This window comes from Equus asinus, chromosome 20 (assembly GCF_041296235.1).
Source record: "Equus asinus isolate D_3611 breed Donkey chromosome 20, EquAss-T2T_v2, whole genome shotgun sequence".
In the NCBI taxonomy this organism is placed as follows: Eukaryota; Metazoa; Chordata; class Mammalia; order Perissodactyla; family Equidae; genus Equus; species Equus asinus.
Window position 1 is genome coordinate 45,489,010 of NC_091809.1, and position 14,836 is coordinate 45,503,845.

The window sequence follows — 14,836 nt, forward strand, 5'->3', positions numbered from 1 at the left end:
CCCCCAGCACTCATGGCCTCTGAACCTAGTGTCCAGGAACCACTTGCAATAGACAGTGGTCAGTACTTCAACCCAAATAACCAAGAACAGTGCCCTTCCTTGAAACCACCAAGCAAGGAAGAGGCCACAGTAGGTGGAAGACACACATTTTTTTAATAGCAGCAAGTCAGTGCACATGTCCCCAGAGGCAACCGAGCAAAGGTACCGTTGTGATCAAGGTGGCGTGAGGGGGAGGAGAAAGCACCAATGAGGAAAGTGGCTGTGGGCACCCTCAGTGTCCACAGAAAGCCTAACAGCAGGAGGTGGAGGCCCTCCAGCACATCTGGATGTCAACACCCCTGGCAAGGCAGACATAGGAAGTGTGCCTCCTGGTGGCACAATCAGAGGCTCCTTGAGAGGAGAGAGAGGTGAGGTTGGTGGTGGCACTATAGGGCAATTTGGCCACCAAAATGCCACATCTTGTGGTCCTTCTAGCTGAAAGGAGAGGAGGTATCATGTTCCACGACCCTAGAAATTCCAGGCTTAGGAGCACTGGTTGGATATGCCCCAGGAGGGCAACTGGCACAGTTGTGCCCATTCCTTTGCCTCTACCCCTGAAGGGATCTTTCTAGAAGTAGTAGTGCAAGCCAGGAGGCCACAGAGAGAAGGGGCTTGGGCCGGGGGTCACACAGCTAGGTGCCTGCTGCCACTGTCTCAGCTTTCGGAGCCTCCCAGCTGCTCCAGGAGGGCCCTGACCTCGCCTTTCACTCGAAGCAGCTGGGCCTTGCGCAAAGGATTTAGGGTGGCTCCTTGGTTATCATCCAGATCCCGCAGCAGCAGCTCAAGGTGGCGCCGGACCCGGCCCTGATCCCAGCTCTTGAGGTTCCGCTGGACTTCACTGAGGATCACTGACCAGTACTCAGACACTGCTGTCCCCTCCGTCAGTGACACCACGACCCGGGCACCACCTTCAGCAGTGCCCCCCAAGTCCCGCAGGACCTGGCGGCCCTCTGGGCTCAGCTCATTGAAGTAGAGGCTAGCAGGAGAGAGAAGAATAGATGTCACTCAGCAAGGCTCTGAGAAGGAGGGCCAGGGAGGGGTAGACAGAGAGCGAGGGCATCTCACAACTCATCCCCTGGCTGCAGAAGGCCATGGGGTGAGTGTCTGCAACAAGTCAGAGAGGAAGGGCAGTGGCCAGAGGGAGGCAGGGGTTCCTAGGATTCAGTGGGGCCAGGGACAGCAGGAATGGGGCCACCAGGACCCCAGGAGGAATGGTGGTAGGATATCAGGGCAGGGTAAGTGCCGATCACAGAGGGGTGAGTTGGCCTAGAAGCAGGTCGACAAGGATCAAACAGAAGCCAGGAAGAGAGGACAGGCTCAGGCCAGGCCCACCCCCTGTGGCAGGAAAAGCACAGTGGACAGAGGGAAGGAGGACTGAAGGGCTGGGAACAGAGTCTTAGGCTGGGGTGGGGCGATGGGACCGGGGACGAGACTTACTGTAGCAGCTCCAGAGAAGGGTGCTCCCGGGCAGCCTTGGCCAGGGCCAGGGCCGCAGCGTCGCCAGCGCCATTGTAGGCCACGTTCAGCTCCTGCAGCTGTCGGTTACAGTTCAGCCGGGCAGCCAGCAGCTCCAGGCCCTCGTCCCCAAGGCCAGTGTGCAGCAGGGACAGGTGTGTCAGTGAGGTGTTCCCTGCCAGCCCCTCTACCAGAAAGGCCACACCCGCTGCCGTCAGGGGGTTGTTGGACAGCCTACAGCCACAAGCACCCCAAGGTTATGAGGGCCCATGGCAGATGCCCTGTGCTGGGCATCGGGACTTGGGCCAAAAGGGCACACAGCCTAGGGTGGAGACAAGCCTGGGCAGAGAGAACTGCAGGCCCAGGAGAAGAGGACGGAGAAACAGGGGGATGAGGGTGGCGCAGCGTAGAGGAGGGAGAGTGGGTGGAAGCTGGCTTCTCCTCTCTTTTCAGTCTCCTTTCTGACTCCCTTCGCCCCTCTCCCCTTCTTCTTAATCCTTACCACTTGCCTTCCTCTTCCCCATCGCAGCTCCTCCCCAGACCCCAGTTCCCCATCCTTCTCACCCTCTCTCCTGTCTCTTTCCTCATCCGCCTCCTCTTTCTCCAACCAGAAATCGAGAACCCAGGCATCTGGGTTCCTAGTAAATCAGTCAACACTTTGGGAACATCTACAGAGTGCCCCGTGTTAGGGTCATCCTTGCGAGGCGACAGGGAAATCCTGGGAGGGGATTGGTGGCACAGTTACCAGGCAACCGACCTGGGTATTTTTCTCCCCCTCCCCCAGGCTGATTTTAGCCATGTGAGGGGCTTTCTTAGCACCTATTTCTGGTGGCATCTTCCCTGCCACCTGGTTGCTGCTGATACTGGAGCTGGGGGGGCAGGACAAGGTCTAGACTCCCACCCCCTTTACGACACCATGGGCGGGCCTGTGCCAGGCATATTGTGAGACAGGGAGCACCCTTGACTTTACTTAGCTGGCAACCAGGATGGCCAGAGCCTCTCTCCGGGCCCCCTCCCAGAACACTCACCGCAAGGTGGTAATTTGGCATTTGTCATGCAGCAGCAGGTCTCGAAGGTCCCTGCAGGCCTCAGGGCCCAGGCTGTTGAGTTGCAAGCTGGAGCAGAAGGTGGCGAGAGGGGAGGTAAGAAACCCAGGAAGGAGTTCAGCACCAAGCCTGCCCATCCACCATGCCCCTTCCTCACCATCCTGCCTCTGCAGTTCACACCCACCCTCACGTCTATTGCCGTTGTCACCTCCACCCACACCAGACTTCTTCATCCTACCCCTTGGCCCTTCCTCAGTACCTCTGGTTTCCCTAGCACCTTCTCTTCCCACCTCTTCACCTCCAACCATCTCCTCCTTTCCTGCCTGTGCAGGAGGACGGGTCCTCACCCCAGCTTCCGGGCACGCAGGAAGACAGGCATGAACGTGCGCAGCCCGGCAGGGTCCAGCTGGCAGGAGGCCAAGTTCACCTCGTCCAGGGCATGCCTTCCACTGCCCAGTACAGAGGCTACCACCGTGCACTTGAGGGGTGTCATGCGCACACCCGCCAGGTTGAGCTGGCGCAGAGAGCTGAGCACCTCAGCGGAGAAGCGCTGATTCTGGAACTCGTAGTGGAAGAAGAGGTGGTCAAGGAGCTCTGAGGGGGGCAGCACCTGCCGGCCCAGCTTGCCCAGCTTCTTCTTGATGGCCTGGGCATTCTCCATGGCATCCAGGTTCTTGATGGGGCAGCCGAGCTGAGCCAGCACGGCCCGGTTGTGAGCAGAGAGAAGCCCTCCCATGAAAATGGGGAAAAGCTCAAAGACCTCATCCTCGGGGGGCTCATCTGGGTGACGCCGAGGGCCCTCCACGCCCAGGATACTGGCTCCCATCTGGTCTAGGACGTCGTCGTTATAGTAGTCTTCCTCTCGGAACATCTCCAGCACCATGGCCCGGGCCACCGCCTCTCGGCTCTTACCCACCACACGCCCAAACACTCGAGGAACCACCTGGGAAAGGAAGCGGGAGGAGGGCACTGCAGCCTCCTGTGGGCCTGTTCAGCCTGCAAAGCTTGGCTGAGGATACGCTCTCTCTGACAGCTTCAGCCTCGCGATCTCCCTTGAACTTGCAGCACAATTTGTCTGATCATACTACTCCCCTCCTACAACATCTTCTGTGGCTCCCTACTGCCCACAGGGAATAGAAAACTTTTCATAATTTGGCCCCAATTTGACCTTTCTCTCAACACTTGTCTCACGTACTCCAGAAATTAGGAAATTCTTTCTTTTTCCCAAACACCTCATATATTTTCAAGCCCAGGGAGGGGTGGGAAAGAATTAGCATATTTTATGTATTCAGTTTGGTACCAAGCTAGCTTTTATAAATACATCACCATCCTCAACGTCCTCATCCTCATCACAGCAGCAATGCCTGATGTCGCCCCTATTTCCAGGCCCTGCAGGATTTGGCCCCTGCCAACCACGGTGCTTTCATCACAGGCCTCTCACCCTCACTCACTCTGCTCTTGCCCTTTTGGTTTTTCTCTTTTTTAAACTTTTTTGACAGTGCCAAGGTTTCTCTTCCTTCAAAGTGGTACCCTCTGCCTGGGGCGTTTTCCCCCAGTTCTTTTCCTGGCAAATCCTCCAGGGATCAGATTAAATGCCCTTCCTGTAGGGAGGTTTTCCTTATTCCCCCAAACAAGGTCCCCCCAACCCTTGCACACAGTCACAGCACCTGGCACTTTGCTTTCTAGGTGCTTACCACGATTTTTCATTATACACTGACCTGCTCGTGTTCAGACTGCACAATCCAAAAGGGCAGAAGCCTGGGATCGTGTTAATTGCTTTTTCCTCAGAATCTAACACATTGCCTGTCACACAGCAGGCCCTCCAATACTTGTTGGAGAAACGGGAGCTCTGCGACATTACCTCCCATCCCCGCAGTGGTTCTGAAAGGACAGGAGGGCCCTTTCCTTCGGCAAGCGGCCACGAGGTCGTTCCGTGCCTCCTCCTCTAGTGTCCAGTTTTGTCTTTTTCACTTTATATAGGTGAGCTTCCTGCCGTGGAGGCTATGCGCCCCTCCCCCGACATTTGTCTGGTGACGGGATGAGAAAACGTCACCCTGAGAAACTGAATCCACAGGATCATGGAGGAACAGACGGGACCAGCTCTCTACTAGGCAACCCAACCTCCAAGAGGGCTTGTGGGTGTGGTGTTCATTCTCGTGCACTCTCAAACAACTGAGGGCCTTTCTGAATTCCGTCAGGAGACTGCAGCCTCTCACTGAGATCCAGGCAAGACGGGCACATTCTCAAAGGGGTGGGGTCCTCAGCGTCCTGGCTGAGGCAACAGTGTGAGAAGAAGTGGGCTGCCTGAGCCTGGTTTCATGTTTAACACACAATTAAATAGCACTAACTATGTGCCGGGTCCTGAGGATGAATACATTAATCCTCATATTAGGCCAGTGATATATATTATATTATTATCCTCACTTAACAGATAAGGACTTTGAGGCACAGAGAGGTTAAGTAACTTGTGCAAGGTCACACAGTTAGTCAGTGGTAGAGCCTGGATTTGAACCCAGGTAGCTGCCCTACTGAATCTCTATTCTTAACCCTGATGCTTTGCTATCTATGAAAAGGAAAACTTGGGCCAGCCCTGTGGGGAGTGGTTAAGTTTGCATGCTTCAGTGGCCTGGGGAACTGCAGATTTGGATCCTGGGCACAGATCAAGCCATGTTGTGGTGGTGTCCCACATACCAAAAATAGAGGAAGACCGGCTCAGCCGTTAGCTCACGGCCAATCTTCCTCACCAAAAAAAAAGGAAAACTTGGGGCCGGCTCCGTGGCCGAGTGGTTAAGTTCGCACACTCTGCTGCGGCGGCCCAGGGTTCGGATCCTGGGCGCAGACATGGCACCACTCATCAGGCCACGTTGAGGCGGCATCCTACATGCCACAACTAGAAGGACCTGCAACTAAGATATACAACTATGTACGGGGGTGGGTTTGGGGAGATAAAGCAGAAAAAAAAAAAAAAGATTGGCAACAGTTGTTAGCCCAGGTGCCAATCTTTAAAAAAAAAAAGGAAAGAACTTCTTAAAAAAAAAAAAAAAAGGGAAAACTTGTTAAAATTTTGCCAGGACTGACCAGGGCTCTGCCTCCTCAGGACTAGTTACTGAAACATTCCTAGAAAGGACCAGGGTTACCTAGCAAGGCATCATAGCGTAACAGAAATATATAGAACACATCAGTAAAGTTTGGCAGAAAGAGCACAGAATTCGGAATCACAAACCTGGACTCAGACCCCAGCTATCCTACTTACTATCTGAGTGACCATGGACAAGTGGCGTGGCCTCTGTGAGGCTCAGTTTCCGCATCTATAAAAGGGATGATAACAGTATTCCGTTTACAAGGCCCCTGCAGACATCAGCAGAGAGTGGGTCCTTCTTCCCCTCAAAAACTTAGTGCATCCACCCTGCTCACAGCACAGTCCTCAGGCCTGTAATTTGGTCTCTGGAGCAGACCTGCACCCCGGATGGACTGTCCTAAACCAATTACCAAAGCCATTTATCCTCCCGGCATAAAGGAATAAAATGGCATCTGCTTTATAAACCTGTCTCTGGTGATTTCGTTAGGATGAGTCATCACTCCTGGAGTCTAATCACCTCTGGGGGAGCAGACAACCAAGTTTCTGGGCCCGCAGAGCAGAGGACAGACCCTGGACTATAGTGACCCCTGCCTCCCAGCAACCAAGAGCCGGAGGAGAGGTGCCAGAAGAAAACTGTTGTCAGGGTTGTAGGATTGTTGTTAAAGTCCCTGTGCCCTCCAATTCCCCTCCCAGCCTCCAAGCCTTCCCCAGCCTGCAGCTTCTCTCTCTCCCTTCCTGCTGCCCCGATCCCACTAACAGTCAGACTGCCCAAATCTGCAAGCAGAGCCAAGTAGAGGATTCACAGCTATGCGGGAAGCAGCAGTTTCCTTCCTGGAGAGGAGCAAGGGGCGAACGGGGAACACGGGGGCCGTTACCTTGAGCAGGTTGAAGAGCAGAGGCAGGGCCCGCAGGGGCAGCAGTTTGGCCATGATGCCCAGGACCAAGCTGACATCCTCCCCCACACGGCCCACGAGCTCGGCCACTTCCTTGCCCACCCGCTGCAGAGTGGTCTTATGCAAACCCAGCACAATGTAGAGGGCAGCCAGGTATTCCTGCATGGCGGGCACGGTGAACACGAAGGTGTCCGGGTGCCCTGGCTCGATACACGGGGCCAGGAAAAACCTCAGGGCATCCCGGCGGAAGACATGCACTAGCTGAAACTCCTCTTCCGTCTTGATGCCAGCTTCCAGGCAGCCACGGACATCCTCCTCGGAGAAGTAGGTCTTGCGGGACGACACCCCCTCATAGGCCAACTTGCCCATGGTTCGGGCGGCATAGGCCATCAGGGACAACTTGGAGGAGTCAGTGCTTTCCAGCATCTCCCCACTGAAGTTTAGACGCAGGAAACTGGTGTAGATGCTCGTGAGGGTCTGTCCGGCCGGCGTGGGGGCATGCAGGAAGTGCAATGTGGCACAGACAAGCCAGCAATAGGAGGGCAGGAAGCAGGCAGCAGCAATCTGGTGGTGCCCCTCCAGGTTCCGGGAGAGCATCTGCACCAGGTTGTCACGCTGAGCCGGCGTGGTGGAGACACCCGCATCCCCAGCACCGTGCCCGCAGTCTGGCTGGTTGAGGCGGATCTGGAAGTAGAGCTTCTGCAGGTTGGTATCAGAGAAGCCACAGATCTCGCCATAGCGGCCCACATACTTGCTGGGGATGCGACCGATGGCAGAGGGCCGGGTGGTCACCAGAATGCTGGCCTGGGAAAAGCATGGTTGAGGATTAAGAAAGACCTTAGTGTTCTGATTGCCTCACTCTCCAGGGAGCCCCCGAAGACAGAGTATCCAAGGAGGAAGATGATACTAACCATAATAATTTACAATTCCCAATTACTGAGCACCTACTACGATCCAGGGCACTGCGCCTAGCGCGTAATATGCAGTATCTCATTTGATCAGTTCAACTCAAAAAGAGAAGGAAACAGAAGCTTGGGGAAGTTGTTGACTTGCTCAAAGACACACAGCTGGGAAGTAGATGGGCAGGGTTTGAATTAACCAAGAGCCCTGTGCTCCTACCCAATAAACATGCAGGCCTGTGACACAAAAATGCTTAGGGGGCAAGTCAGGGGGCAGTGGTGGCGGGGCAGGGGGCCACTCACCTTGGGCAGCATGTATTTGCGCAGTAGGTTGACCATGATGGCAGCTGGCGCCTTTGGCTCCTCAGGGTCACTGCAAAGCCCCGTGCCCGCCAACTGGAAGTTGAGGTTGAGATGCTCCAAGCCATGGAGCACAAAGAGCAGGCGGGACCCAGCAGCAGCCATCAGAGGCAGAATCTCCTTCAAGGGCGTGTAGCGCTGGGCCACAAGATGGCACAAGGAGGCCGGGGCAGGGCCCAGGGATGACAGGTCCTCGCAGGAGAAGGGGATGAGCAGCTCGAAGGCTGGCAGCCGCCCATAACACCAGTCCAGGACCATCTTGCGTACCAGTGTGCTCTTGCCTGTGCCCACCGTCCCGTACAGCACCACTGTCTGCACCCGGCGCCCACAGGCATCTGGGTCAAAGAGCTGAGACAGGGCCAGTGTGGGGAGCCTGGCTGGGGGTGGCTGATGCTCCAGGGCTAGCTCCGCCAGGGGGCGAAGCAGCTCATCAGGGGTGCTCTCACGGATCACAGGGTCTACATGGACTGTATCTAGTGCAAAGGTTGGGCCGAACTGGCGCTCTTCCCTGGGCAGCCGGCTGAACCACTCAGCTAGGTTCCGGCGGTGCCGCTGGATAGCTTCTAGATGGGAAGGCAAGGAGAACAGGTCAGGGAAACAGGCAGGGAGATGCAGAAGCTTAGGGCCAGCCAGGGTGGTGGTAGGGTGAGGCTGCAGAGTCAAGACACAGCATCAGGAGATGCAGGGCCCAGAATGGTGCTGGGCACACAGGACTCTCTCAGAAAATACAGACTGTCCAGAAAGCTTGGAGCCCCTGTGGCAGAAAGTGGGGAGCCACAGGATGAGGGATGCTGAGCCTGGGCTGACTGGCTACATGGTTATCCGTATGCAATCTTCACCTGACTGCTGGACCCAGTTTGCAGAAGGTGGATGGGGATGATCTATCCTTCCCAGTGCTTTGTACACAGTAAGTGTGCATTGCAATAGTGTTGCAGGAAGGGATACACAGACAGATGGATGATGGGGCCAGGAAGGGTGGGCCCACTGATGGACGATGGCAGCGGATCTTCTATTGCTCCTTCTTCCTGCCTGCTTCTCCCTCCAGGCCCCTCCCCCTGACCCCCTACCAGGATCCCAGCCAGCCCCCCTCCTCAGGCTCACTAAGGAGCCAGTCCCTTTACCAGCTGCAGAGGTGCCCCGGAACCACTGTCCATGCCTCCCTGATGGGGGACCACTGTCTGCTGAGCTTCCATGATGGCGTATAAAGGCCCTGAGAGCAAGGAGAAGGGATGAGCCGGGGCTTGGCTACCGGGCTCAGCCTCTGCACAGGCTCTGAGTCCAGGCCTGTCTGGACTGACGGACTTCTGGCTTTCTGAGATCCAGGCCTGACCCTGGACACTCAAGTTGAGAGCCTTGTCTGACTCTCAGACCCTTCCCAGGGACTGAGGCCTCACTCCTAGCCCTCCAGCTCCCCATTGCTGCCTGCCTGCCTGGAACTCAGGCTGGCCACCACCAGACTCCACCCACTTCCCACAGGTCCTCCCTCTGGCTAACCACTGTGACTTGTGCCGTTGATGATGTAAGCCAACTTCCTCTTAGACCTGGTAGCTGACTCTGTACCCTCCCCACCTCCAGAAGACCAACCTCCCCCTCAGGGATCAAGCTCTCTCAAGGCCTGACCCTTCCCAGGCTCCTCTGCTGTGCCCAGATGTGTTCCAAGGTATGACACTGAGACCTCACCTAGGGGGCCCAAGAGGACGCTCCCTTTTAAGGGGCCAACTCCAGTGGATCAGGAAGGAGGTACGTTCATCTACAGAGAGAAAGGAGATGAAACAGCATCCAGATCCCATTCACATTCCGCCACCAATACACAGACCCCACGTCTATATCAAATCCCCCATTATTTACTCTCATAGCATCACGTACCACCCCACTGTAGCAGTTATTATGCAATTTCATACTTCATCGTGTAATTATTTGGTTAACATTCATTTCCGTCTCACCCCTCTGCCCACCCCCCATGAGAGCAGGGATCACATCTGTTTTGGTTCATAATTATATACTTAGAACTTAGCACAGGGTCTGGCCCATGGAAGACACTCAATAAATATTTGTTGCCTGCAAAATAAAATCAGACAAGTGTTCCTGGACTTATGTAGCTACAGGGACCCTCGAAGATCACTAGTCCGACTCCTTTATTTTAGGATGGGAAAAAGGAAGCTCAGGGAGGTGAGGTGACTTACCCAAGGCCAAAAGCTACTGAACCACAGAGCTGGAGCTAGCACACCTGACGTCTGGATCCCTGCTCTCTTGCAGGCACCTTCTGGACTCTGAAGAGGAAGAGGTAAAAACAGAAACCCCTGCTTCCTGCTCACCTGCTGGCTGGAACACTCTTCCCAAACCAGGGCCCCAGGAGGCCCTGGGCACATGGCGGCTCCAGCTCATGGCAGCAGGAGAGACAGTCGGAGCCCAAGGGATCTCGCACACCACCTTCTATCCTGTTCCCCTGCAGGAAGAATGGTGCAAATGGACCACACACACCCCACCTTCCCACCCCTACCTCCCCATGCAGGCCAAGGAAAGGCCTTCCTCTTGAGGAGAGTGTCAGCCTTTCCTTAAATGTCAGCATTGCCAAAGCCCTGGCCTGGCCTTCAGATCTCCTCCCTCTCCTATATCCCCCACCTGAACAATCCCAGTTTATCTCCTACCACCTATCGCCTCTCCCAGAGCTCCAGCCCAGTGAACTGCTTTCTTTAGGTGTCCTTTTTTGCTTGGCCGGCTGCAAGCAAGCTCAGGTGAGTCCTGTGTTCATTTCCAGTGGCTTTTCTGAGCCAACATTTTCCAGCAACAACTATCCGCCCCCCTCTGCCTTTTTCCCCTAGCTATCAGGTCCTTTTAGCTGAGTTTTAATGGTTTTATCATTTTATCTTCTGTGACTTTTATGTAAGCTGCCTTTGAGGCTGGCATAAATAATAAATAAATGCATGAATGAACTTCCTACTTGACATCTCCATATGGATATCCTGCCCCCCGTGCTTCAAGCTTCATGCAGGCAGAACTGAGCTCATCATGCCCCCTCCCCTTTAAGTTACTTTACTGCAGATCTCCCCAGTTGCACGACTTACGCTGGAAATCCGACCTTTGTCTTTAAATCCTCGCCCCTCCTTCAGACAGTCAACAGTCCTACTGATCGGTCCTCCCAGTGCTTTGCCAGCCCGTCCCTACTGCATCAGATGCTCCAGGACTTCCAAGGACCCCCTTTTCCTTACTGGCCTCTGCCTTCAGTCTCATCCCATTCCAATCCCTCATCCCAGCCACCAGTTGTCTCCCTAAAATCCTAGGTTACTACAAAGTCCAAACACCTGGCCCACACAAGCTATTTTTCTGAGTTTGCCCTCGACTCACAGTTCACTTGCCAGGCTCACTGAATTCTTGCTCACACTTTCCTAACTTTGTTCATACACTTTCTTTAGTTTGCAATGACCTTCCTCCCTTGTCCAGATCCTACCCAATCTTTTAAGACTCTGCTCAAAGGTCCTTTCTCCTGGGAAGTCTTTCCCGATCCCTCTGAGCACCCTTAAATGGAGCATGCTGCTGTTTGGCACCTGGTCTCCACTGAGATGTGGCTCCTTAAGGGCAGGGCAAACTTAAGGAGAATTGGCTGCATTGGGCCCACCTGCCAGCAGGGCCAACCACTGGAGGGGCGGGCTAGGGCTCAGAGCACCAGCCCCAGGGGCTGGAGAAGGGTTAAGAGAGCCATGAAGCTGAGAAAGCTGGGAGAAAGTAGGTCAAGGGGGTAAAATGAGATCCAGGGCCACTGATTCAAGATGGGACTCGCGGAGGGGTCGGGGGTGGTGAGAGCAGTTCTCTGGCGATCACCCAAGTCTCTAGGGCAGTGAGAAAGGAAGGGATACAGCCACAAAGGTACGGGGGCTGTGCTCCCACAGGTCCAGCGCTCCTTGCCCCAAACTGGGTCCCAAACAGCTCTCGAGATGCAGATGGCTTCGGAGCCCAAGCGGAGAGCCGGCCAGAGTGCCCCCCACGCAGCGTACCGGCTCCGTCCTACCGTCCGGCCGCGCAGCCCCAGCGGCACTCGCCCCGGGCCCGCCCCGCGCAGCGGCCCCGCCGGGGGCGAGGGGCGACGGGGCCCGCTGGGCCTTTACCCGCGGCTGCCCAGGCCCGGAGCCCGCGGCCCGCCGGCGTCTCCCGCTTGCTCCCAGAGGCCCCGCGCGGCGCTTCCTGCCCGCCTGCATCCGGTCCTGGCAGCGGGCACCGGCGAGGGCGAGCCCGGGCGCGCGCGGCCAGTGGGGACCCGGGAGGAGGGCACAGCGAGAGGCCGGGTGCCCGGGAAGCGGGCCCGGGGCGGGGCCTCGCCTGCCCGCCCTCCAGCGCCCCGCCCTCCGCCGGGGACATCCCTGCAGCCGGGAGGGACCTGCCGCTGGGACTGCCCTCCGCAGTCTGCCAGGCGCCAGGCCCGCCCGCTACCCCTCTACCACCTCCCGGGCAGGGCTCGTTGTTAGGCCCATTTTACAGATGACGGAACTGCTGCTCCGAAGGGGGCAGTGACTTGCGCAGGTAGACCCAATTAGCAAGTGGAAGAGCCAGAACAAAAATCCCCGGCCTGTGTATTCCTTCCTCATTCCTGGGCCTTCCTGAGGCACCCACCTGTCCCAAGGGCATCCTTCTCTCTGCGCCTCTTCCCCTCCTCAGCCTACTTCCTGGCAGAGATCTGAGTCAAGGCCTTCTTGAGTCCTCCCCTCTGTACCTGATTCTCTTCAGACTCCAGACCACTCCTTATGGCTTCTGGTCACTTTGGGAAGACGGGGCTGAGGGACAGCTCCTTCCCCAACCTGCTCTTCTTGTCTGGAACCTGATCATGGCCTCGCCCTAGGCTTCTTGGTCCTCAAAGCCCCCACCCTCATCGCTGTGCCTCCATACAGGGCACACCCAGGGCCCACGCAGCTGATGGAGGAGCCACCCACCACCACAGCCAGGGCACACTGCCACATGCAAACGTGTGCAATGTGCACAATAAGGAACTCATAGAGACGGGCCTCAAGGCAGGGCTGGAAAGAGGGCTTGGTGATCTCTGCCCTCCGTCTAGACTGAAGACAGTTTTGGGTTTTTTTAGGAAAATTAGCCCTGAGCTAACATCTGCCACCCTGCCAATCCTCCTCTTTTTTGCTGAGGAAGACTGGCTCTGAGCTAACATCCATGCCTATCTTCCTCTGCTTTATGTGTGGGACGCCTGCCACAGCATGGCTTGAAAAGCAGTGCGTAAGTCTGCACCCGGGATCTGGACCGCGGGCTGCCAAAGGGGAAGGTGCGAACTTAACTGCTGCGCCACCGGGCTGGCCCCTGAAGACAGTGTTAATACTTCATTTATACGTGTAGACAGTTGTTCATTCACTGAACACATGGTATTGGGCTATTATCTGAGTGTCTGGGTACCTGAGCACAAGGCATGCGGGGACCAGACCATCGCAGCTCCCCTCCAGGGAGCCCAAATGATGGGACTTCAGAGGCAGCTGGAAACCTTAGGAAAGACTGGGAGGGGAAGTCACTAATGCCTCTGGCAGAGGAGGTGACGTTTGAACTGGATCTTGAAAGATAAGTCAGGGAAAGGAAGGGCATTCCAGGCAGCAGGGAAATGGCACATTTTCATTTTGAGAGAAGTACTGAAAGGGGAGTAGACTGGGAAGAGGAGAGGGGAGATAGGGAACTCTACGAATGTGGTCTCAGGGGTGACATTTCAGGCCTGGCAGACGCCTCTAGCTTCACTCTGCACACCTCGCCATGTGAGGCAGACAGGCCCCCGGCTGTAGTTACTGGAAACAGCTCAGAGCAAGTTGTTTCCCTGCCCCACCCTTCCAGCAGGTATGACAGCCATCGTAGGTGTTATTAATAACATATAATTTAACTGGCCTCTTGTAGACAGAAGGACAGTGAGTCATGCTGCAGGCCTCTGGTTGGGGCACCAGGTGCTGTCGAGCCATAGCACAGAGAACTGCCTTGGTCGTCTCTGCCCTCCAGCACCTTGCACAGACCCTGACACAGGAGGTGGTTGTGTTGAAGATGATCTCTGAGTCCAGGAATGTCTGCCTTCTGGGAGAGTGGGCCCATTTGAAGACATGTTTGGATGGGCAGAGTGCATTTATGCCCCACCTCCACAGGTTAATGGGGCTGACTGCTCCCAGTGGCAAGAACACAGTATCTTGAGAGCTTGCTCAAGTCGCTTCTCCAAACCTTAGTTTCCGTCTCTGTAAAAGGAGGAAATGATAATACTCATCCTAGCAGCCTCTTGGGATGGCTGTAAGAATCAAAAGAGCTGTCTTCACAAATACACGAGCCACTCTACAAATGTGCTCTGTGCCTGAACGGCCCTTGCTGGCTCCGGAATGGCTGTTCATCTCCTTTAGCTCCCAAGAGAACTGACAAATGTGTGAATTTATAAATGTTTTGCTCTCTCAGGAGTATCTGCATTTTAAAGGAGAAAGAGTAAAGAAGAGGAATCTTAAGAAAGACTATCTAATGATGGGATTTTGTGCCCTCTGACTTTAAGGAGCCATCTACTGGCCTCACTCTGGGGAGAAGGAAGGTAGCACCCAGAATGCCCCCTGAAGCTAACTAGAATTCCAGAAGCAAGGACTCGGACTTCTTCCTACTTCTGCTCCCATCTCCCACCTCCACAAGGAGCGAAGTTAGTCCATCTCCAGGCGAGCACCCAACCCTAATCTATCCTGGGGCGCTTAGCTCTGCATGTGGCACAACTAGGATGTTCCAGATAGCTGGCAGGGTGGACGCCAGTCCCTTCCTTCAGTGCCCCAGCTTCAGCATCAGGAGGGAAGAGGGTGACACAATGTGCTGCTTCTTGGGTCATCTTGCCACCAGCCCCCAAGGCCTTCTGGACAACTGTCTACTGCAAACCTCAGGCCACCAGACCCATCTGCAGTTCTGGTGGCTGATAGCTGGGCCCTGGTAAGTGTGGCCCAGTGGGATAGAAGAGAGGAAGAAAAGGGGAAAGAAGTGGTGAGCCCAGTGAGGTCCCTGCCACTCTCATCCTAGGGCTTTAGCTCCAGGCTCTTTCCTGCTTCTCACTGCCCTTCATGACCACAACCCACCCCC

At 55.6% G+C, this 14,836-nt stretch overlaps 1 protein-coding gene across 5 annotated transcripts; it reads right to left on the reverse strand.

Annotated features, from left to right (window-relative positions):
* Positions 1 to 134: 134 nt before the first annotated feature.
* On the reverse strand, positions 135 to 12,066 carry NLRX1 (NLR family member X1). 5 transcript variants are annotated; one of them, XM_044752332.2, is made up of 10 exons: positions 11,875 to 12,066; positions 10,087 to 10,217; positions 9,452 to 9,521; positions 8,893 to 8,981; positions 7,715 to 8,334; positions 6,495 to 7,316; positions 2,888 to 3,483; positions 2,523 to 2,609; positions 1,477 to 1,728; positions 135 to 1,015 (listed from the first exon to the last, which is right to left on the reverse strand). In XM_044752332.2, the coding sequence occupies exons 2-10, from the start codon at positions 10,154 to 10,156 to the stop codon at positions 694 to 696; spliced, it is 2,928 nt and encodes a 975-aa protein (XP_044608267.1). In that variant the 5' UTR covers positions 10,157 to 10,217; positions 11,875 to 12,066; the 3' UTR covers positions 135 to 693. The 5 variants fall into 5 exon arrangements, with proteins under 5 accessions (XP_044608267.1, XP_014711164.2, XP_014711165.2 ...); XM_014855678.3 differs by having other exon boundaries at positions 11,764 to 12,066; XM_014855679.3 differs by lacking the exon at positions 11,875 to 12,066 and adding an exon at positions 10,837 to 11,757.
* Between the last annotated feature and the right edge of the window lie 2,770 nt (positions 12,067 to 14,836).

What these genes read in the sequence shown, in the direction of transcription:
- NLRX1 (XM_044752332.2), bottom strand. Translation starts at nt 10,156, where the DNA reads ATGAGCTGGAGCCGCCATGTGCCCAGGGCCTCCTGGGGCCCTGGTTTG. An exon ending in GCAAATACATGCTGCCCAAG is followed by an intron (nt 7,317 to 7,714) that starts GTGAGTGGCCCC and finishes TGCTTTTCCCAG; the next exon opens with GCCAGCATTCTGGTGACCAC. An exon ending in CCTTCTCTGGAGCTGCTACA is followed by an intron (nt 1,016 to 1,476) that starts GTAAGTCTCGTC and finishes CTCTCCTGCTAG; the next exon opens with CCTCTACTTCAATGAGCTGA.